General features: G+C 45.1%; 1 protein-coding gene across 1 annotated transcript; it reads left to right on the forward strand.

Annotated features, from left to right (window-relative positions):
* The first annotated feature begins 1,274 nt into the window (after positions 1–1,274).
* On the forward strand, positions 1,275–4,026 carry LOC121577167. Its single transcript, XM_041890940.1, has 3 exons — positions 1,275–1,757; positions 3,387–3,650; positions 3,869–4,026. The coding sequence occupies exons 1-3, from the start codon at positions 1,469–1,471 to the stop codon at positions 4,024–4,026; spliced, it is 711 nt and encodes a 236-aa protein (XP_041746874.1). The 5' UTR covers positions 1,275–1,468.
* Positions 4,027–25,639: the final 21,613 nt, after the last annotated feature.

The following is a 25,639-nucleotide window of genomic DNA, read 5'->3' on the forward strand; positions in this document are numbered from 1 at the left end:
GAGAACAGAAGCAGAGTTAAAGGGAACAGGGTCTAGATTATGTTGGTGACTCTGTTGGTGTGATATACCATCAGACAGACGGGGTATGCACATCGATTCACTAATGATCACAGACACACATTCTATTGAATTAATTTTACACATCTCACTCACACAAGCCAATCTGGGTCACTCAAATAAGATGCACATTCTGTGAAATTCCTTTCACACAGTTGACACACACACTAAAACATTGTTAATTTTTACAGATTGTACCAGCTCTCTCTAACTGTTATGTGTACATCTCTCTCTGCTGGGAAATGTGAGGGGATGATTGACACACACACACACACACACACACACACACACACACAAAATGTGTCATCCAAAAAAAGGGCGGGCATGGCTTCCTTCCTTGTGCTCACCACTCTGGTTTGGTGAAGTATAATCTCAGCTGCTTTCAGTACTATGTATGAAAACACAAAAGGTTCTCTGTTACTGCATGCAATTGCATACAAGCAAACTTCAGAGCCAACCAGACATGGGATCTAATTTGAGAATAATCAAAGCCTTTGTTGCAAAGGAAATCTGGGGCCAAAAAGGTAATTCAGGGTGTTTGTTTTTGCTCTGTGTTACTCTCTGATATTTCACAAACTTAAATATTACGTAGATGTGGACTGTGATTCCACTGGCTGGACCTAATCCAAAGTTTCCTCTAGAAGAATGGAAAGATAATTTGTCTGCCATACCTTTGTCCACCACTAGAGAGAGACAGACTCAAACCTTCAATGTGCTCTTTAGTACCACAAGGAGGAGTCCCTCACAAACAGCAGTCTGCAAATGTTCATGAAAGGTGTAGCAAGTTTGCAAATCAGAGTTCATGTGGAGGCCAGAGTAGTAAAGATAAAGATATGTAGCCAATAAACCTGTAGACAAGAAGAGCAGTGAAACTTGCAACATGATACACACTAACACAAGTTTCAAAACATTACATTGATTAAATGTATTATAATTATAACCATAAATAATCAAATATACCTTCAGATATAGATAGTATTCCTAATTTAGATAACGATATCAAATTATTGGTATGTCAGTTCAGCACTGTTCATACTGTACTGGTAGTAAAACATACAGTAAGTAGTGAAATAGAAAAGCTGCCACAAGGTAAATTGTAGCTGGGATATCTCAGCTCAGTGAAACATGGACACTGATTAGTGTTTGTGGATTACCAGGAAAGGCATCGTTACCCAGTAAACTTTACTCCTCCTCTTAATGATCATATGAAGCTGGCGAAACACAGTCTTCTTGATGAGGAACAAAGGACGAGGACATCTAGCTTACTCTCTTTACCTGACAGAAAGAAGGAAATAACAACGGAGGAGGAGAAAGAGAGAGTTGGGTGCTTTGAAGATATAAGAATAGGGCAAGAACATACAACAGAAAACAACAGGAGCCTACAAGCACGAAGGGTTTAAAAAAGGGAAGCATGACTACTATGCAAGTGACGGTGCAAGGACCAAAGAACCGGTGGAGAGAGGACAGCTCACATAGACAGCTCACTTTGGATAGAGGAGTGGAGGCCACAAGCCCTCCCAAAAAACTGTTCCACTCCATCGAGGAGATCCTGAGGAAACCAACAGAGAAGATCCTGAGGAAACCAACCGAAGAGATCCTGAGAAAACCAACCAGAGTGGGAGAAGAGAGGCGAGAAGAGCTAGGTGGATGGTCTGTTAACAGACAGAATGATGAATGCCCAAACCAGCATGTATATACAGGTAATGTGTGTGTTCAATTGACTTTAACTTGTTATGTTACCATGATGGGTAGGCACATTTTGGGGAGTATACACTACCAGTCTAAAGATTGGACACACCTACTCATTCAAGGGTTTTTCTTTATTTTTACTATTTTTTACATTATAGAATAATAGTGAAGACATCAAAACTATAAAATAACACATATGGAATCATGTAGTAACCAAAAAGTGTTAAACTAATCAAAATATATTTTATATTTGAGATTCTTCAGATTTGCCTTGATGACAGCTTTGCACTCTCTTGGCATTATCTCAACCATCTTTATGAGGTAGTCACCTGGAATACATTTCAATTAACAGGTGTGCCTTCTTAAAAGTGAATTTGTGGAATGTATTTCCGTCTTAATGCGTTTGAGCCAATCAGTTGTGTTGTGACAAGGTAGGGGGGAAGACCCAGAGTTACCTCTGCTGCAGAGGATAAGTTAATTAGAGTTACCAGCCTCAGATATTGCAGCCCAAATAAATGCTTCACAGAGTTGAAGTCACAGTCACAGACACATCTCAACATCAACTGTTCAGAGGGGACTGTGTGAATCAGGCCTTCATGGTCGAATTGCTGCAAAAAAAACACAACTAAAGGACACCAATAAGAAGAAGAGACCTGCTTGGGCCAAGATACATGAGCAATGGACATTAGACCGGTGGAAATGTGTCCTTTGGTCTGGAGTCCAAATTGGAGATTTTTGGTTCAAACCGCTGTGTCTTTGTGAGACGCAGTGTGGGTGAACGGATGATCTCCGCATGTGTAGTTCCCACCGTAAAGCATGGTGGAGGAGGTGTTATGGTGTGGGGGTGCTTTGCTGGTGACAGTGTCTGTGATTTATTTAGAATTCAAGGCACACTTAACCAGCATGGCTACCACAGCATTCTGCAACAATATGCCATACCATCTGGTTTGGGCTTAGTGGGACTATCATTTGATTTTCAAAAGGACAATGACCCAACACACTTCCAGGCTGTGTAAGGGCTATTTTACCAAGAAGGAGAGTGATGGAGTGCTGCATCAGATGACCTGGTCTCCACAATCCCCCGACCTCAACCCAATTGAGATGGTTTGGGATGAGTCGGACGGCAGAGTGAAGGAAAAGCAGCCAACAAGTGCTCAGCATATGTGGGAACTCCTTCAAGACTGTTGGAAAAGCATTCCAGGTGAAGCTGCTTGAGAGAATGCCAAGAGTGTGCAAAGCTGTCATCAAGGCAAAGGGTGGCTATTTGAAGAATCTCAAATATAAAATATATTTTGATTTGTTTAACACTTTTTTGGTTACTACATGATTCCATATGTGTTATTTCATAGTTTTGATGTCTTCACTATTATTCTACAATGTAGAAAATAGTAAAAATAAAGAAAAACTCTTGAATGAATGAGCAGTTGTGTCCTAACTTTTGACTGGTACTGTACATTACAATGAGGCAAAGGGGTTGGATGGAAAATGGCTAATGCTGTCTCAAGTCTGCAAAAGTGTAATGTGTGTACACTTCTGTATCATCTTTTACAGTAACATAATCTGAGTTTGGCGAATAGTTCTTGGAGTTATTTTAAGGATGAAGATAATCAATCAATATTGTGCTTTTTTTCTGTCCACAGAAGGCACTGTTCATAACAGGGTGCTGCCACAGCATGTGCACATCGTCACTGACTGGAGAGATGCCCACACTTCATCTGACCAAAACACAGCAGTCACAAAACTACACCCTGGAGAGTGCCACATTGACCGCATCTCCCCAGACCACAATGGGGACTGCAGCAGCCACAGTAAGGATAGTATTCTTCAGGAGAGAGCAGGGAGAGAGGAGGGCCAGGACCAAGGAAGAGCCCAGTGGGAGAGGAACGGCTGCCAACCTCCTCATGGTGAGATTTACCACAAGTCACACAGTCAATATTGCTGTAATCAAGCAGTGGAATTATATCTGAGGATGAACGACATTACAAAAAAGGCTGTTTTGATGATGATGATGATAATCATAATGATGAGGACGATGACGAAGACGAAGACAGATGATGATGATAATTCTGATGATAATCATGATGATAATAAAGACTCTTTTGCTTGTGTTTGGTGTGCACAGTGCAGAGGAGGAGAAGACAGACAAGGACCAGCTTCACTCCAGGTCAGGTGGAGGAGCTGGAGAAGGTGTTCCTGGAGACTCAGTATCCTGATGTCCACATAAGGGATAAGCTGGCCTCTTGTCTGCAGCTCACTGAGGGAAGAGTACAGGTACGCTAGCACGAAACACCTGTGACATGCTCATGAAATATATCTATGAGCTTTTATATGAGTACATCTGACATTTATTGAACATTCATCAAATATTTTCAAATAAATATTACAATATAAATCTATGAGTGAGAATCAAACACTTGACATTATTCATAACCCCACAACTTGAGCTCTATAGCTATACTTTGTATCTTGAGTTATCACTGTTATCCATGTTTGCTATCAGGTGAAAACAGAAACAGTCCTTATCAGCTGCTTACATAAATGTTTTGTTATCAATTGGAAAAAACTAAAAAATGGCTTTGCTGTCATGTCAACTCATTTGCTGTTATCTTCAGATTTGGTTCCAGAACCGTAGAGCCAAATGGAGGAAGACTGAGATGCTAAGGGACTTAGAAATGATGGCCGGAGACCAGACACCTATATCCAAACCTGGGTTTCTTTATAGTGAGGTGGGTTTATAGTTTTACGTAAACCAACCAGCAAGGGCCAGATATCCTGTCAGATAGATACAATACATGAGTCATGCTTGAGACAGTTGACAAAACCAGGAATAACATGATCATCTCATTTGTTTCAATGACAAAACAGGGTGAAGAGGCTATCTCTCTGTTTCCATTGAATACCTCATCATCATGGTATGGGCCGTACCAACAACTACAAAAGCTCCACCCCGGGGGGGTTCCATTCCAGCCTTTTCTAACCATGTTGCCACACTTGCATCATTATCCCCTGAGCTCCCCCTGGACCCGACATTTACAGTGAGGGAAAAAAGTATTTGATCCCCTGATGATTTTGTACGTTTGCCCACTGACAAAGACATGATCAGTCTATAATTTTAATGGTAGGTTTATTTGAACAGTGAGAGACAGAATAACAACAAAAAAATCCAGATAAACGCATGTCAAAAATGTTAGAAATTGATTTGAATTTTAATGAGGGAAATAAGTATTTGACCCCTCTGCAAAACATGACTTAGTACTTGGTGGCAAAACCCTTGTTGGCAATCACAGAGGTCAGACGTTTCTTGTAGTTGGCCACCAGGTTTGGACACATCTCAGGAGGGATTTTGTCCCACTCCTCTTTGCAGATCTTCTCCAAGTCATTAAGGTTTCAAGGCTGACGTTTGGCAACTCGAACCTTCAGCTCCCTCCACATATTTTCTATGGGATTAAGGTCTGGAGACTGGCTAGGCCACTCCAGGACCTAAATGTGCTTCTTCTTGAGCCACTCCTTTGTTGCCTTGGCCGTGTGTTTTTGTGAAGAAACACAAAATAACTGTCAATCTCCCTCGTCCTGGGGCTCCATGCAAGATCTCACCTCGTGGAGTTGCATTGATCATGAGAACGGTGAGGAATCAGCACAGAACTACACGGGAGGATCTTGTCAATGATCTCAAGGCAGCTGGGACCATAGTCACCAAGAAAACAATTGGTAACATACTACGCCGTGAAGGACTGAAATCCTGCAGCGTATCCTCTCACTGTATACCCCATCCCAAGAGTCACTCTTATTTGACACATAATGAACATTAAAGCAAATCATCTTCAAAGCTTTATAAATAGGGTGTATCTTGTCATCTGTGTCCATAATGATGGAGTCATGGTGCTGCTATCTCAGAAGCTGTTGAAACTGATGAATGTATTGATAATTGAGTATTGTCTCTCACAGATACAGCATTATGGCTTAGTAAAGTGAATGAGATGTTTGTGTTTTTTATCACTCACTCTCCACTCATACAGACATGTTGATTGGAATTGTATAATGATATTGTCAATACATAAATATACATAAATAAATACAGTAATACATATTCATATTGACTACAATTGTGATGTGTCTGTATTTCTCATGTCGCTGTGGTTCTGAAAATCTTGTGTAACATTGATGTTAAGAACAGTCCCTGTACGCTATAAGATAGTCCCTGTAAGATAGTAGGACTTCTGTGATGTACAGGTATAAATACAGTGGGGGAAAAAAGTATTTAGTCAGCCACCAATTGTGCAAGTTCTCCCACTTAAAAAGATGAGAGAGGCCTGTAATTTTCATCATAGGTACACGTCAACTATGACAGACAAAATTAGAAAATAAATTCCAGAAAATCACATTGTAGGATTTTTAATGAATTTATTTGCAAATTATGGTGGAAAATAAGTATTTGGTCAATAACAAAAGTTTCTCAATACTTTGTTATATACCCTTTGTTGGCAATGACACAGGTCAAATGTTTTCTGTAAGTCTTCACAAGGTTTTCACACACTGTTGCTGGTATTTTGGCCCATTCCTCCATGCAGATCTCTTCTAGAGCAGTGATGTTTTGGGGCAGTCGCTGGGCAACACGGACTTTCAACTCCCTCCAAAGATTTTCTATGGGGTTGAGATCTGGAGACTGGCTAGGCCACTCCAGGACCTTGAAATGCTTCTTACGAAGCCACTCCTTCGTTGCCCGGGCGGTGTGTTTGGGATCATTGTCATGCTGAAAAACCCAGCCACGTTTCATCTTCAATGCCCTTGCTGATGGAAGGAGGTTTTCACTCAAAATCTCACGATACATGGCCCCATTCATTCTTTCCTTTACACGTATCAGTCGTCCTGGTCCCTTTGCAGAAAAACAGCCCCAAAGCATGATGTTTCCACCCCCATGCTTCAAAGTAGGTATGGTGTTCTTTGGATGCAACTCAGCATTCTTTGTCCTCCAAACACGACGAGTTGAGATTTTACCAGAAAGTTCTATTTTGGTTTCATCTGACCATATGACATTCTCCCAATCCTCTTCTGGATCATCCAAATGCACTCTAGCAAACTTCAGACGTTCCTGGACATGTACTGGCTTAAGCAGGGGGACACGTCTGGCACTGCAGGATTTGAGTCCCTGGCGGCGTAGTGTGTTACTGATGGTAGGCGTTGTTACTTTGGTCCCAGCTCTCTGCAGGTCATTCACTAGGTCCCCCCGTGTGGTTCTGGGATTTTTGCTCACCGTTCTTGTGATCATTTTGACCCCACGGGGTGAGATCTTGCGTGGAGCCCCAGATCGAGGGAGATTATCAGTGGTCTTGTATGTCTTCCATTTCCTAATAATTGCTCCCACAGTTGATTTCTTCAAACCAAGCTGCTTACCTATTGCAGATTCAGTCTTCCCAGCCTGGTGCAGGTCTACAATTTTTTTTCTGGTGTCCTTTGACAGCTCTTTGGTCTTGGCCATAGTGGAGTTTGGAGTGTGACTGTTTGAGGTTGTGGACAGGTGTCTTTTATACTGATAACAAGTTCAAACAGGTGCCATTAATACAGGTAACGAGTGGAGGACAGAGGAGCCTCTTAAAGAAGAAGTTACAGGTCTGTGAGAGCCAGAAATCTTGCTTGTTTATAGGTGACCAAATACTTATTTTCCACCATAATTTGCGAATAAATTCATTAAAAATCCTACAATGTGATTTTCTGGAGAAAAAAAATCTCAATTTGTCTGTCATAGTTGACGTGTACCTATGATGAAAATTACAGGCCTCTCTCATCTTTTTAAGTGGGAGAACTTGCACAATTGGTGGCTGACTAAATACTTTTTTCCACACTGTGTGTGTGTACATGTACATTTCCTCACATAAAGCTGGTAAGAGCACTTTCCTCCCTTCTTTTTTTCTACGGGTTTATTGTTATATTGAGATATACAGTGGCTTGCGAAAGTATTCACCCCCCTTGGAATTTTTCCTATTTTGTTGCCTTACAACCTGGAATTAAAATTGATTTTGTATCATTTGATTTACACAACATGCCTACCACTTTGAAGATGCAAAATATTTTTTGGGGTAAAACAAACAAGAAATAAGACGAAAAAACAGAAAACTTGAGCGTGCATAACTATTCACCCCCCAAAGTCCATACTTTGTAGAGCCACCTTTTGCAGCAATTACAGCTGCAAGTCTCTTGGGGTATGTCTATAAGCTTGGCAAATCTAGCCACTGGGATTTTTGCCCATTCTTCAAGACAAAACTGCTCCAGCTCCTTCAAGTATAATTTCCCTGTATTTAGCGCCATCCATCATTCCTTCAATTCTGACCAGTTTCCCAGTCCCTGCCAATGAAAAACATCCCCACAGCATGATGCTGCCACCACCATGCTTCACTGTGGGGATGGTGTTCTCGGGGTGATGAGAGGTGTTGGGTTTGCTCCAGACATAGCTTTTTCCTTGATGGCCAAAAAGCTCAATTTTAGTCTCATCTGACCAGAGTACCTTCTTGCATATGTTTGGGGAGTCTCCCACATGCCTTTTGGCAAACACCAAATGTGTTTGCTTATTTTTTTCTTTAAGCAATGGCTTTTTTCTGGCCACTCTTCCATAAAGCCCAGCTCTGTGGAGTGTAAGGCTTAAAGTGGTCCTATGGACAGATACTCCAATCTCCGCTGTGGAGCTTTGCAGCTCCTTCAGGGTTATCTTTGGTCTCTTTGTTACATCTCTGATTAATGCCCTCCTTGCCTGGTCCGTGAGTTTTGGTGGGCGGCCCTCTCTTGGCAGGTTTGTTGTGGTGCCATATTCTTTACATTTTTTAATAATGGATTTAAAAATGGTGCTCCGTGGGATGTTCAAAGTTTCTGATATTTTTTTATAACCCAACCCTGATCTGTACTTCTCCACAACTTTGTCCCTGACCTGTTTGGAGAGCTCCTTGGTCTTCATGGTGCCGCTTGCTCGCACCACTTTTCTGTTATTTATTTTTTAGACTTTTTTGAAACAAGTTATTTATTTCATTTCACTTCACCAATTTGGACTATGTTTTGTATGTCCATTACATGAAATCCAAATAAATTTTTTTGCAAGGCACTGTATGTCTCAAGTTTTGAGGGTGTGTGCAATTGGCATGCTGACTGCAGGAATGTCCACCAGAACTGTTGCCAGAGAATTTAATGTTAATGTCTCTACCATAAGCTGCCTCCAACGTCGTTTTAGAGAATTTGGCTGTACGTCCAATTGGCCTCACAACCGCAGACCATATGTATCCATGCTAACCCACGACCTCCACATCCTGCTTCTTCATCTGTGGGATAGTCTGAGACCAGCCACCTGTACAGCTGATGAAACTATGGGTTTGCACAACCGAAGAATTTTGTGCCCAAACTGTCAGAAAGCATCTCAGGGAAGCTCATCTGCATGCTCAAAATCAAATCAAATCAAATTTTATTTGTCACATACACGTGTTTAGCAGATGTTATTGCGGGTGTAGCGAAATGCTTCTAGCTCCGACAGTGCAGTAATATCTAACAAGTAATATCTAACAATTTCACAACATATACCCAATACACACAAATCTAAGTAAGGAATGGAATTAAGAATATATACATATATGGACGAGCAATGACAGAGCGGCATGGACTAAGATACAGTAGAATATTATAGAATAAAGTATATACATATGAGATGACTAATGCAAGATATGTAAACATTATTAAAGTGACTAGTGTACCGTTTCTTAAAATGGCCAGTGATTTCAATAGGCAGCAGCAGCCTCTAATGTGATAGTGATGGCTATGAGATAGAAACTGTTTTTCAGTCTCTCGGTCCCAGCTTTGATGCACCTGTACTGACCTCGCCTTCTGGATGATAGCGGGATGAACAGGCAGTGGCTCGGGTGGTTAATGTCCTTGATGATCTTTTTGGCCTTCCTGTGACATTGGGTGCTGTAGGTGTCCTGGAGGGCGGGTAGTTTGCCCCTGGTAATGCGTTCAGCAGACCACACCAGCCTCTGGAGAGCCCTGCGGTTGCGGGCGGTGCAGTTGCTGTACAAGGCAGTGATACAGCCCTAAAGAATACTCTCAATTGTGCATCTGTAAAAGTTTTTGAGGGTTTTAGGTGCCAAGCCAAATTTCTTCAGCCTCCTGAGTTTGAAGAGGCTATGTTGCGCCTTTTTCACCACACTGTCTACGTGGGTGGACCATTTCAGTTTGTCAGTGATGTGTACGCCAAGGAACTTGAAGCTTTCCACCTTCTCCACTGTGATCCCGTCGATGTGGATAGGGGGGTGCACCCTCTGCTGTTTCCTGAGGTCCACGATCATCTCCTTTGTTTTGTTGACGTTGAGTGAGAGGTTATTTTCCTGGCACCACACTCCCAGAGCCCTCAGCTCCTCCCTGTAGGCTGTCTCGTCATTGTTGATAATCAAGCCTACTACTGTTGTGTCGTCTGTACAGGAGGGGGCTGAGCAAGCACCCTTGAGGGGCCCCAGTGTTGAGGATCAGCGAAGTGGAGATGTTGTTTCCTACCTTCACCACCTGGGGGCGGCCCGTCAGGAAGTCCAGGACCCAGTTGCACAGGGCGGGGTTCAGACCCAGGGCCTCGAGCTTAATGAAGAGCTTGGAGGGTACTATGGTGTTGAATGCTGAGCTATAGTCAATGAACAGCATTCTTACATAGGTATTCCTCTTGTCCAGATGGGATAGGGCAGTGTGCAGTGTGATGGTGATTGCATCGTCTGTGGATCTATTGGGGCGGTAAGCAAATTGAAGTGGGTCTAGGGTGACAGGTAAGGTTATATGATCCTTGACTAGTCTCTCAAAGCACTTCATGATGACAGAGGAGAGTGCTACGAGGCGATAGTCTTTTAGTTCAGTTACCTTTGCTTTCTTGGGTACAGGATCAATGGTGGCCATCTTGAAGCATGTGGGGACAGCAGACTGGGATAGGGAGATATTGAATATGTCCGTAAACACACCAGCCAGCTGGTCTGCGCATGCTCTAAGGATGCGGCTAGGGATGCCGTCTGGGCCGGCAGCCTTGCGGGGGTTAACATGCTTAAATGTCTTACTCACCTCGGCCACGGAGAAGGAGAGCCCACAGTCCTTGGTAGTCGGTGGCACTGTGTTATCCTCAAAGCGGGCGAAGAAGGTGTTTAGCTTGTCCGGAAGCGAGACGTCGGTGTCGGCGACGTGGCTGGTTTTCCTTTTGTAGTCCGTGATTGTCTGTAGACCCTGCCACATACGTCTTGTGTCTGAGCCATTGAATTGCGACTCCACTTTATCTCTATACTGATGTTTTGCCTGATTAATTGCCTTGCGGAGTGAGTAGCTACACTGTTTGTTTTCTACCATATTCACAGTCACATTGCCATGGTTAAATGCGGTGGTTCACGCTTTCAGTTTTTCGCTAATGCTACCATCTATCCACGGTTTCTGGTTAGGGTAGGTTTTAATAGTCACAGTGGGCACAACATCTCCTATACACTTCCTGATAAACTCATTCACCGTTTCAGTGTATTCGTCTAAATTATTTCCGCAAGCTACCCGGAACATATCCCAGTCCGTGTGATCAAAACGATCTTGAAGCGTGGATTCCGATTAGTCTGACCAGCGTTGAATAGTCCTTAGCACGGGTACTTCCTGTTTGAGTTGTCCTCATCAGGGTCTTGACCTTACTGCAGTTCAGCATCATAACAGACTTCAGTGGGCAAATGCTCACCTTTGATGGCCACTGACACACTGGAGCAGTGTGCTCTTCACGGATGAATCACGGTTTCAACTGTACCAGGCAGATGGCAGACAGCATGTATGGCATCGTGTTGGCGAGCGGTTTGCTGATGTCAACGTTGTGAACAGAGTGCCCCATGGTGCCGGTGGGGTTATGGTATGGGCAGGCATAAGCTACGGACAACGAACACAATTGCATTTTATCGATGGCAATTTGAATGCAGAGAGATACCGTGACGAGCTCCTGAGGCCCATTGTCATGCAATTCATCCGCTGCCATCACCTCATGTTTCAGCATGATAATGCGTGGCCCCATGTCTTAAGGATCTCCACACAATTCCTGGAGGCTGAAAATGTCCCAGTTCTTCCATGGCCTGCATACTCACCAGACATGTCACCTATTGAGCATGTTTGGGATGCTCTGGATCGACGCGTACGATAGCGTGTTCCAGTTCCCGCCAATATCCAGCAACTTCGCACAGCCATTGAAGAGGAGTGGGACAACATACCACAGGCCACAATCAACAGCCTGATTAACTCTATTTGATTGAGATGTGTCGTGCTGCATGAGGCAAATAATAATAATAATAATAATATGCCATTTAGCAGACGCTTTTATCCAAAGCGACTTACAGTCATGCGTGCATACATTTTTGTGTATGGGTGGTCCCGGGGATCGAACCCACTACCTTGGCGTTACAAGCGCCGTGCTCTACCAGTTGAGCTACAGAGGACCAAATGGTGGTCACACCAGATACTGACTGGTTTTCTGATCTTTTTTTGTAAAGCTATCTGTGACCAACCTGTCTGCTAAATGACCATAAAATATCTAAACTCCCACGGGGGGTATAAAAAAATAAATTCAAATAATAATAATGTATGCACTCACTAACTGTAAGTCGCTCTGGATAAGAGCGTCTGCTAAATGACTAAAATGTAAATGTAAAATGTAATAAAGGGAAAACATTCATCTTATTTATCACATACCCAATAATATAGCACAATGCTGATACACCGATTAGTCAAGTAAAGGTGCATGTAGAAAGTAACAAATGAATAATAACAAGACATTTTTTTCTATAGCACATTTGCATGTTACTCTCAAGAATGTATCCAGACACTTTTCGTAACTGAGAATACAGTGAGGGAAAAAAGTATTTGATCCCCTGCTGATTTTGTACGTTTGCCCACTGACAGAGAAATGATCAGTCTATAATTTTAATGGTAGGTTTATTTGAACAGTGAGAGACAGAATAACAACAACAAAATCCAGAAAAAACGCATGTCAAAAATGTTATAAATTGATTTGCATTTTAATGAGGGAAATAAGTATTTGACCCCCTCTCAATCAGAAAGATTTCTGGCTCCCAGGTATCTTTTATACAGGTAACGAGCTGAGATTAGGAGCACACTCTTAAAGGGAGTGCTCCTAATCTCAGCTTGTTACCTATATAAAAGTCACCTGTCCACAGAAGCAATCAATCAATCAGATTCCAAACTCTCCACCATGGCCAAGACCAAAGAGCTCTCCAAGGATGTCACGGACAAGATTGTAGACCTACACAAGGCTGGAATGGGCTACAAGACCATCGCCAAGCAGCTTGGTGAGAAGGTGACAACAGTTGGTGCGATTATTCGCAAATGGAAGAAACACAAAATAACTGTCAGTCTCCCTCGGCCTGTGGCTCCATGCAAGATCCCACCTCGTGGAGTTGCAATGATCATGAGAACGGTGAGGAATCAGCCCAGAACTACACAGGAGGATCTTGTCAATGATCTCAAGACAGATGGACCATAGTCACCAAGAAAACAATTGGTAACACATTATGCCGTGAAGGACTGAAATCCTGCAGCGCCCGCAAGGTCCCCCTGCTCAAGAAAGCACATATACAGGGCCGTCTGAAGTTTGCCAATGAACATCTGAATGATTCAGAGGAGAACTGGGTGAAAGTGTTGTGGTCAGATGAGACCAAAATGGAGCTCTTTGGCATCAACTCAACTCGCTGTGTTTGGAGGAGGAGGAATGCTGCCTATGACCCCAAGAACACCATCCCCACCGTCAAACATGGAGGTGGAAACATTATGCTTTGGGGGTGTTTTTCTGCTAAGGGGACAGGACAACTTCACAGCATCAAAGGGACGATGGACGGGGCCATGTACCGTCAAATCTTGGGTGAGAACCTCCTTCCCTCAGCCAGGGCATTGAAAATGGGTCATGGATTTGTATTCCAGCATGACAATGACCCAAAAAACACGGCCAAGGCAACAAAGGAGTGGCTCAAGAAGAAGCACATTTAGGTCCTGGAGTGGCCTAGCCAGTCTCCAGACCTTAATCCCATAGGAAATCTGTGTAGGGAGCTGAAGGTTCGAGTTGCCAAACGTCAGCCTCGAAACCTTAATGACTTGGAGAAGATCTGCAAAGAGGAGTGGAACAAAATCCCTCCTGAGATGTGTGCAAACCTGGTGGCCAACTACAAGAAACGTCTGACCTCTGTGATTGCCAACAGGGGTTTTGCCACCAAGTACTAAGTCATGTTTTGCAGAGGGGTCAAATACTTATTTCCCTCATTAAAATGCAAATCAATTTATAACATTTTTGACGTGTTTTTCTGGATTTTTTTGTTGTTATTCTGTCTCTCGCTGTTCAAATAAACCTACCATTAAAATTATAGACTGATCATTTCTTTGTCACTGGGCAAACGTACAAAATCAGCAGGGGATCAAATACTTTTTTTCCCTCACTGTATATATATATTGTGATGTCACGAGAGGCTGTGTCCTGGAGGGACGTTACATCCCCCTGAGGTGGCTGCAAACCCAGACAGCTATGGCTCCATCTGCTGGTATGGTCGGGAACTCCAACCCTCTGTGGCCAATCTTCCCACGCAGCTGAAACCAATGAGGGGGCTGATGGGCTGGAGTTGGTTTGAAGGGAAGAGACACGGTCTGGAGTGTGGGCTCGGGGAAGAAGAGAATTGTGTTATAATTTCGTTAGTTTGGCCGAGACCTTGAATAAAATCCTTGTTTTGGTTGAACCTGGTCTCCTTGCACTACTTGGGCAATCCCGCTGGAAGCGGTGTAGCCTCTCGTGGCATCACAGATGGTGGAGAATACAGGCACGCTCAAGCGTTGATAGTGCATGTCGGAGGAGGATACCGAAGGTTTGATCACCCAGTTTTCCAAGTTGGCCGTAGGCTCCCGCCGACTGATATGGAGGACATATTGAAAGCCCTTGTTGCTGGCCAGCAAGCCCAGATGCAAGCAAACGTGGCTCTCTTGGAGGAGCAAAAGAAAGCCAACCTTCTGAAGGCAGAGGAATTGCAGTTGCAGAGACAGAGGGTGGTCCAAAATACCCGGCCAATAAAGGCAAGTGACTTTATGTCTAAGATGGGAGCTACCGATGACATTGAGGCATACCTGCATGCATTTGAGGCCACGGCCACTAGGGAAGCCTGGCCCAAGCAACAGTGGGTTGGTCTGTTAGCCCCCTTTCTAACCGGGAAGCGCTGAATGCTGTCCGGGACCTGGGCCCTGACCAGGTTACTGACTATTGATGCCCTGAAGTCTGAGATCCTCAGCAGATATGGACTCACAAAGTTTGGTATGGCCCAGCGCTTTCACAGTTGGACCTTCCAACCAGACCAACCTCCTCGGGCGCAGATGCATGAACTTGTCCCGAATCGCAAGGAAATGGCTGGATCCGCAGAGGAATACAGCAGCGGCGGTGGTGGAGGCCGTTGTGGTGGATCGTTATTCGCGCCCTGCCTTATGAGGCAAAACGGTTCATCAGTCAACAGGCCTTGACCACGGCTGATCTGACCGTGGAAGCTGTGGAAAAGTACCAGGCCACAGCGGAGATGCTGAATGCTTCCCGAAAAGACCCCAGGAGTGCGGCCCAACCACAAATGGGAAGGACCCGTCCAAAGGACCCCAAGGTCTCGAACCCAGCCACGTCAGGACTTATCCCGGCTCCAGGGGGAGCCAGAAACCAGGCGGGTCCAAGAAGAGTACACCAGGAGGGGGAAACTCGACAGTGTTACCGGTGTGGGGAGATGGGACATATCTCCTGGCAGTGTGGGAAACCAGCCGATGAACCTATGCCCACTGCGGAGTCCTCCAGCTCAGCACCCACACACCGTGTTGCCTCGCTCTTGGGAGTCGTAGATGGCGGCCCAGATCGACCCCCCACCTGCCCGGTAACTGTGAATCACCATGATGTGGAGGCCTTACTGGATTCTGGTAGCCGGGCCACCCTGGTGCGTAAGGATTTGGTGGGCCCAACGTGTCGGACCCCGGGAAAGTCCTCCCAGTTTCCTGTGTCCATGGGGACACCAGAGAATACCCCATTACTGAACTTACAATGACCAGCACACGGGGGACCATACACACGACGGCGCGGGGGTGGTTGATTCCTCCCCGTCCCTGTCCTAATTGGACGAGACTGCCCAGCCTTTTACCCACTCTGGAGAGAGTCTCAGGAGAGGATAACCCGAGTACCTCGGAAACGGAGAGGCAAGACTCATCCTGGGAAGGCTCGGTGCAATCCTCCGAGTTACTCACTCCCGCCCGGGCTCTGATAGGGATGGCAGGTGCCCAGACCGACACCGAGACTGGTCCGGATACGGGGAGAAGAGAATGAAGCCCAGGAAAGTGCTCCGTTCTCCAGTGAAGAAGACGTCCCAGGCACCCAAGAGCTTCCCCCTCTCACAGGCCAGTATGGTACGGCTCAATTACAAGATCCTACTCTTGCAAATGCCTTAAGAAATGTGCAGGTATTAGAAGGTGTAGTGTTAGGTGATAAGACAACCCCCTACTTACCCCCATTTCGTAGTAAACCGGGGTTAGTATATCAGATAGTCAAGAAAATGAGGAAGTGCATGAACAGCTCCTCGTGCCACAGCCCTATCGGGCCACAGTACTCAACCTAGCCCACACACACCCGTAGGGGGCCCACTTGGGGGTAGAGAAGACTAAGGAAAGAATCATGCAACGTTTCTTTTGGCCAGGAGTACACAAAGAGATAGAGAACTACTGCCGTAGTTGCCCTGAGTGTCAGCAGGTTGCGCCAAAGCCCACATATAGAAACCCGCTCATTTCCTTGCCCATTATCGAGACTCCTTTTGAGAGGATTGGATTAGACATAGTCGGGCCCTTACCGAAAAGTGCCAGGGGACATCAATACATTCTGGTCATTCTGGACTATGCGTCCCGGTCCCGGAGGCCATTCCGCTGAGGAAGGCTACATCCAGACAAATCGCCAAGGAGCTGTTCCGTCTCTCAACTAGTCTGGGAATCCCAAAAGAGATTTTGACGGACCAAGGGACTCCATTCATGTCCAGGGTGATGAAAGAACTCTGTGCTTTACTGAAAATCAAACAGCTGAGAACCTCGGTCTACCACCCCCAGACAGATGGCCTAGTCGAACGTTTTAACAAAACACTAAAATCCATGCTGCGGAAAGCGGTAGGGGAAGATGGGCGCAACTGGGATCAGCTGTTACCATACATATTATTTGCGGTGAGAGAGGTACCTCAGTCTTCTACTGGTTTTTCACCCTTTGAGCTCTTGCTTTCCTACAGACCCAGAGGACTGCTCGACATCGCCAAGGAGGCCTGGGAGGAGCAGCCATGCCAACAGCGGACACTGATCGACCATGTAGGGGCTATGAGGGGAGAGAATGAAGGCCATCTATCCCATGATGCGGAACACATGGAGGCCAGTCAGCGGCAACAGCAAGCCTCCTACAACAGATCTGCTCAGCCCAGGGAGTTTAAGCCGGGGGACAGAGTGCTGGTCCTGGTGCCAACCGTTGAGTGCAAATTCCTGGCAACCTGGCAAGGACCATATGAGGTCATTGAACGCATGGGAGAAGTAAACTACAAGGTGAGGCAACCAGATAAGAGGAAAACTGAGCAGATTTATCATGTTAACCTTTTAAAGAAGTGGCACGCCAGAGAGGCGCTGTTTAGCTCTCTACCCCCACAGAGACCCAGGAACCGGCGCGAGAAGAGGTTCAGCTGGGTCCAAATCTGTCCCCACATCAACGACAGATGGCCCTGGAACTCGTGGAGCAGAACCAGGATGTCTTCTCCTCCCTTCCCGGTCACACAGAGGTGGTCCAACATGAGATCCGCACCATGCCTGGCCGAACGGTAAACCAGCGCCCGTACCGCGTGCCAGAGGCTCGTAAAGTGGTTATACAGAAGGAGGTAAGGAAGATGCGGGAGTTGGGAGTAATCGAAGAGTCCCACAGTGCCTGGGCAAGTCCCATAGTACTAGTTCCCAAGCCAGACGGTTCAGTACGATTTTGTAATGACTCTCGAAAGTTGAATGAAGTGTCTGAATTTGATGCATACCCAATGCCTCGTGTCGATGATTTAATAGACTCCTTGGGGCATGCTCGTTTCATAACCACTCTTGATCTCACAAAGGCTACTGGCAGGTGCCCTTGACCCCGGCGTCTAAGGAGAAGACAGCCTTTGCCACCCCGGGAGGGGCTCTACCAGTATACCCGACTTCCGTTTGGTCTCCACGGGGCACCTGCCACGTTCCAACGCCTGATGGATCGAGTCCTTGCGCCCCACAAGAGGTACGCAGCGGCTTATTTGGATGATGTGGTTATACAAAGTCAGGATTGGGCCAGCCACCTACCCCGGGTACAAGCGGTGCTGGAGTCGCTCAGGAAGCAGGGCTCACGGCAAACCCGAAGAAGTGCAAGGTGGCCTTCAGTGAGACAAACTACCTGGGGTACACCATTGGGCGGGGGTTGGTCAAACCACAGGAAGCCAAACTGCGGGCCATACAGGACTGGCCGCAGCCCATCAACAAGAAGCAAGTAAGGTCATTTTTGGGCCTCGCTGGCTACTATAGACGCTTTATTGCAGATTTTGCTACCATAGCGGCACCATTGACGGAGCTGACGACCAAACGCCACTCACGAATGGTGAAGTGGAACCCTGCGGGCGGAGGCGGCTTTCCGCAACCTGAAGCGAGCACTCTGCTCCAGTCCGATCCTGGTGGCACCAGACTTCAAGAGAGTTGTGGTCCAAGCGGATGCTTCGGAGGTGGGTCTGGGTGCTGTCCTCACCCAGGCACATGACGGGGAAGAACATCCCATTCTCTACCTAAGCAGGAAGTTACTTCCAAGAGAAAAGAACTATTCAACGGTGGAGAAGGAATGTCTGGCTGTAGTCTGGGCCCTGGAGTCCCTTCGGTTCTATCTCCTGGGCCGACGTTTCATGGTGGTATCTGATCACGCCCCTCTGCAGTGGATGGCCAAGAACAAGGAATCAAACAGTAGAGTAACCAGATGGTTTTTGAGCTTGCAACCCGTTTAACTTTTCGGTTGTCCACAGGGCTGGCAAGCACCACGGAAATGCGGACGCCCTCTCCCGGCGTGATGCCTTCTTCACTGCCTTTACCCCGACGAGGATCGGTCCCGAGGAGGGTGTGTGATGTCACGAGAGGCTGTGTCCTGGAGGGACGTTACATCCCCCTGAGGTGGCTGCAAACCCAGACAGCTATGGCTCCATCTGCTGGTATGGTCGGGAACTCCAACCCTCTGTGGCCAATCTTCCCACGCAGCTGAAACCAATGAGGGGGCTGATGGGCTGGAGTTGGTTTGAAGGGAAGAGACACGGTCTGGAGTGTGGGCTCGGGGAAGAAGAGAATTGTGTTATAATTTCGTTAGTTGCCGAAGACCTTGAATAAAATCCTTGTTTTGGTTGAACCTGGTCTCCTTGCACTACTTGGGCAATCCCGCTGGAAGCGGTGTAGCCTCTCGTGGCATCACAATATATATATATACATTATTTATATATATACTGTTATCAAATTACACTCTCTTACCTTCCATGTAGGAATAAAGTTTACATAAATACCATGAAAAAACTGTCACTCCCTTAGCTTCCATGAAGAGTTACATAAAGGACTTATTCATAACTCTTCATGGAAGCTAAGAGAGTGACAGTGCTTTCATGGTAATTATGTAAACTTTTTTCCTACATGGAAGGTAAGAGAGTGTAAGATGATACCAGCCTGGAGAGTTTTTGCCCTATCTCAGACAATTAACTGTTGAACCAAGATAAGTCAGAATCAGACCTGTACTCAATATAGTGAATGTCTAGTTTCTGATGACTCTTGTTCTGACAACTGTGTGTGTGTGTGTCTGTATGTGTGTGTTTGTCGTCATCTCAACTTTTCACCCCTGCCTTATCTGCCTTTACAACCCTGTGCTGCTCTCTGTGTCATAACACATGCTCCTGGATATAGCCCATGCAGCAGAAACGTGCACAGATAGGGCTCTACCTTTGCAGAGCACATGCCACTTTGCCCTTCCACATGCCACTTTGCCCTTCCAGTCTCCAAATTGCCCTTTTCGGTGGTGGTATAATTTCCCCAGAAATGTTTTTTTTTTTTTTATAAATGTTTTGTCATTGTTGTTCTGAACCCACTGCCCGCAAGTCGTCGTTAAATTCTCATCAATGCTTCAGAACCAAAAAGTTGCTCGTCTTGATTGTTGAACAATGACCAATAATCAGCATTGACACGAAAAGGCGGACGGGCATATCCATATTAGTGACCAGAAATAACTTGTTTAATTTCCTCCAGTTTCGCCTGGCAAAAACAGACTAGGCCTACGTTTATCATCCAATGTAAAATGCAGTTTAGCAATCTACTACTGACTCATCTTTGCCAGAACAATAGGCTACCTGGCAGTGGCGATTTTTGCATGTACATTTTATTTGGGGGGGTGCATGCCAGCAAAGCCACTACAGAACACTAAACAATGCATTAATTGCACTATAACGGTGACAAACAGTGCCCACAAACTGTTAGACTCCAATCAGGGAAGGGGTGTTGGGGTTGGAAAGTAATAAAGGGAAATATATTTTTTTAAAGGATATGTATATATATGTATATGTATATGTATATGTATTTATATGTATGTATGTGTATATGTATGTGTGTGCATGTATGTATATATATATTTGCGAGAGAAAAAAACATATGGGGGATTGGAAGTGATGCAGACAATTACATTGATGGAAGTTACAATATATCTGCAATATTAAAGCTGATCTACCCCCTAAAATAAAATTTAAAAAATAACTGTTAGGGCCTACATAAAGCTGTACCAACAGCAGAGCTTTCTTTTCAGCACCATGGAGTGAATCCTTACCACCGCTACACCTGGCTATTAGAGGAGCCTTGTCTGGCAGCGAAACAGTTAATTCAGCCTCATGTACTGCCTTTTAAAAAAACATTGCGGATAAGAGGCAATCCGAGCTGGGACGGACGTAGTCAATGTAACTATTTGTTCAGTACTTTTGAAATGTACTGCGACAGAATTCAGAACATGGGCCGTTCTTACAGTATTCTCCCTGTACTCCAAGTCAGAACCGTAGGATAAATAAAGGGGGCACATAAGCAGACAATAAAAGCTCTTACAATATTCGATGATTACATTTCTCTAAAGCAGGCTATAGGCTACATGTGCACCACCAAGTCAGAACAGTAGGCTAAGTTATGAGGGGGGAAAGGGACCAAATTATTAGGGTGAGGCACATGGGTTACTAACAGCTTACTACACAACATACACTTAGTATTACTTTATTGGCTACTGTATACATATCTCCCTGGCATATTACATCATTTATGCAGCAGCATACAATACATTTTTGGACTCACCTTGTTGTGCTGTGCTCACTTGAACAGGAAGGTGGCACGACGGTCCTTCTTGTGGGCTCTAGAATGAGCCTCGAAATCCCGACTTGGAATTCCGAGTTGAATGATCGTTCAAAATTATTTTCCGTATTTTCCCAGTCGGAGCTAGATTTATCAGAGTTCCCAGTTGTCTTGAGCTCATTAAAGTCTGAGATTTCCCAGTTCCGAGTTTCCAGTTGTTTTGAACGTGGCAGAAGTCATGCTGGATTGACAGCATGGCCAATGTATTCAAACTTTTCTGGCCAATGGCCTTACCCCCTTTTTCGTGATAACCAATTGGTAGTTACGATCTTGTCTCATCGCTGCAACTGCACTACGGACTCGGCGAAGGTCGAGAGCCAAGCCGCACTGCTTCTTGACACACTGCTCGCTTAACCCGGAAGCCAGCCGCACCAATGTGTCGGAGGAAACACTGTCGAACTGACAACCGACGTCAGCTTGCATGCGCCCGACCCGCCACAAGGAGTCGCTAGAGCACGATGAGACAATTACATCCCGGCCGGCTAAACCCTCCCCTAACCCGGACGACGCTGGGCTAATTGTGCGCTACCTCATGGGTCTCCCGGTCACAGCCGGCTGTGACACAGCCTGGGATCGAACCTGGGGCTGCAGTGGCGCCTTAGCACTCATTGTTGAATTTGCGATTTCCAACTTGTTGGGTAATGTTTATGTCCAATGGCCGATGGCCGATGAGTTTTATCTATAGTTTCTCTTCACATGACAAGGATTGAAAAGGATTTGCCAGTAGATTTCTGACTTGATGCATGATTATGACTGCTTATCTAGCTTGCTAGCTAAGATTTTGAAAGTATGATGTTGACATGATCAGTCCACTCAAAGCTATGGTAGATATAACATGATTTGACTTCTTGGATGGGCACATGATTTGACCTTCTTGGATGGGCACTTCTAATGTAAGTCTATGGCAGCACCCAAGGGGCTTGAATTTTGATCTCTACACGTAGATTTTGAGGTGACATAGTGTCCCCATGAGTGACAGAACACTGAGCCAATCACGATGCAACTAGAGAACATTACCAACTCCTACGCTCCGTATTTTCCGCTGGCTGCCCCACCACAACAGAAAGCACTGAGCTAGGCTGAAACACCTGCATTTTGGAACTGCCTTACTCAAGAAAGCAAAAAAGAGACCATGTTTGTATGCGACTTTATTAACTCAATGATTTTTTTTTTTTTACATTGTTTGCAAATTGATATGTGACACGTATTAATGCCAAAATAACATGCAAAACAGGCAAAAAAACAAAACAAAACAGGTGGGGCTCAAAACAGGTGGCTCTGCCCCACCTGCCCTGAATGACCCGTCTCCACTGCTACCTGGCGATTTGATTGACAATTTTCATATTTCAGATAGGCCTACAGTGGGGAAAAAAAGTATTTAGTCAGCCACCAATTGTGCAAGTTCTCCCACTTAAAAAGATGAGAGAGGCCTGTAATTTTCATCATAGGTACAAGTCAACTATGACAGACAAAATGAGAAAATAAAATCCAGAAAATCACATTGTAGGATATTTAATGAATTTCTTTGCAAATAATGGTGGAAAATAAGTATTTGGTCACCTACAAACAAGCAAGATTTCTGGCTCTCACAGACCTGTAACTTCTTCTTTAAGAGGCTCCTCTGTCCTCCACTCGTTACCTGTATTAATGGCACCTGTTTGAACTTGTTATCAGTATAAAAGACACCTGTCCACAACCTCAAACAGTCACACTCCAAACTCCACTATGGCCAAGACCAAAGAGCTGTCAAAGGACACCAGAAACAAAATTGTAGACCTGCACCAGGCTGGGAAGACTGAATCTGCAATAGGTAAGCAGCTTGGTTTGAAGAAATCAACTGTGGGAGCAATTATTAGGAAATGGAAGACATACAAGACCACTGATAATCTCCCTCGATCTGGGGCTCCACGCAAGATCTCACCCCGTGGGGTCAAAATGATCACAAGAACGGTGAGCAAAAATCCCAGAACCACACGGGGGGACCTAGTGAATGACCTGCAGAGAGCTGGGACCAAAGTAACAAAGCCTACCATCAGTAACACACTACGCCGCCAGGGACTCAAATCCTGCAGTGCCAGATGTGTCCCCCTGCTTAAGCCAGTACATGTCCAGGCCCGTCTGAAGTTTGCTAGAGTGCATTTGGATGATCCAGAAGAGGATTGGGAGAATGTCAAATGGTCAGATGAAACCAAAATATAACTTTTTTGGTAAAAACTCAACTCGTCGTGTTTGGAGGACAAAGAATGCTGAGTTGCATCCAAAGAACACCATACCTACTGTGAAGCATGGGGGTGGAAACATCATGCTTTGGGGCTGTTTTTCTGCAAAGGGACCAGGACGACTGATCCGTGTAAAGGAAAGAATGAATGGGGCCATGTATCGTGAGATTTTGAGTGAAAACCTCCTTCCATCAGCAAGGGCATTGAAGATGAAACGTGGCTGGGTCTTTCAGCATGACAATGATCCCAAACACACCGCCCGGGCAACGAAGGAGTGGCTTCGTAAGAAGCATTTCAAGGTCCTGGAGTGGCCTAGCCAGTCTCCAGATCTCAACCCAATAGAAAATCTTTGGAGGGGAGTTGAAAGTCTGTGTTGCCCAGCGACAGCCCCAAAACATCACTGCTCTAGAGGAGATCTACATGGAGGAATGGGCCAAAATACCAGCAACAGTGTGTGAAAACCTTGTGAAGACTTACAGAAAACGTTTGACCTGTGTCATTGCCAACAAAGGGTATATAACAAAGTATTGAGAAACTTTTGTTATTGACCAAATACTTATTTTCCACCATAATTTGCAAATAAATTCATTAAAAATCCTACAATGTGACTTTCTGGATTTTTTTTCTTCTCATTTTGTCTGTCATAGTTGACGTGTACCTATGATGAAAATTACAGGCCTCTCTCATCTTTTTAAGTGGGAGAACTTGCACAATTGGTGGCTGACTAAATACTTTTTTCCCCCACTGTAGTTTGGGTAGTTACTAGCTACAGTATATGTCTAAAGCAGCTGTAACATCGCACTGCCTTCAATATTATGGGATGAAGATGTAACATATTCTGGGGAATTTATTACGATATTTGTGAGGAAGAACAGGGTAACCCGGCTAGAAACAAGCTCTCTGCAGGCAGACTGCCCTCCAAAGTGATGGTGCGGTGCAGACAGAACATGCTTTCCATCCGATCCTACAACCTCTGCTACAAGTAAGCCTATGACTCCAGAGAAGTGACATGATATATATCCCTAGTTGTATTTTTGGCTGCTAACATGAATGACTTTCAGCTCCAAATGCAGGTGTAAAACACAGTTTATTTCTGTAGCCTATCTTGAGTTCTGAAAATGCATCACCGTTTATGGCTCTTCTTGTAATAATTGCTCAATGAGTATGTGACCGCAGTTGAGGGGAAAACATTATTTGATTGCCCTTTCTTTAGCTTCAGCACATGGTCCCCAAAAGGTATGTGCATGGCCTTGCCATGCAGTAGTGGAAATAACAGCATTGTTATACTGTATGAGACAACAGGAGAAACCATGGATCTGGTCAAAAGTTATGCACCATACGGGGCCAAAATGGTGCCACTTTGGATTTGTCCAACATGTCCTTGTAGGCCTACATACCTCATCACAGACACATCCAGACAGGTGTTTATAAAGTAGGTCAGAAAATACCCACCTTAAGGGCTGGATTCAATCCGTATTGCGTTAAAATTAGGGGTGTAACGATCCATCTACTACATCGATGTATCGATTTATATTCCTATGATCCAACTACATCGATCTGTGCTCGGCGAGTTGGCCTTTTGGACAACATATATCAATCTAACATCGTTTTAAAATGTAATAAATCGATTGTATCGATACTAGGAAATAACCCATTGGATTTAAGCACGTCAGACTTTATATGGATGTTTTTTCTTAGCACTTTTAATGATAAAGGCTTTAAACATTACTCGATTCAGTCTGCCTATCCGTGATGTCATCGCCCCGCGCCAGCAGCAGCGCAAAGGCGCAAAGACAACAAAACATAGCATGGCGGACGACAGAGGAGAAGCCGACGAGCGAGAAATTATCAAGCCACCATTGCGGTCCAGTGTGTGGAAACACTTTGGCTTTTGCAAAGACGGAGATGTTCTAAATAAGTCGCTCGCTGTTTGTAGGATATGTAAAGGTCAAGTAAAGTACAACGGCAACACGACAAATCTCTCCAACCACCTACTAAGGCGCCATGGGATTTCACACAACACCGACCGTCCAGGCACCTCTTGCAGTGTTCCCGCTGCTACAGCAGCGAAAGGTAAAGTCAACTCTGCAGAAGCCTCAGGTCTCGCCTGCATGTTTAGTCAGAGACTAGGCCAAAACTCAGCTCGGGCGAAAAACATCACGGCAACAATTGCCAAGTTTATCTGCAAAGACATGCGACCCTAC

Source organism: Coregonus clupeaformis, chromosome 11 (assembly GCF_020615455.1).
Source record: "Coregonus clupeaformis isolate EN_2021a chromosome 11, ASM2061545v1, whole genome shotgun sequence".
In the NCBI taxonomy this organism is placed as follows: Eukaryota; Metazoa; Chordata; class Actinopteri; order Salmoniformes; family Salmonidae; genus Coregonus; species Coregonus clupeaformis.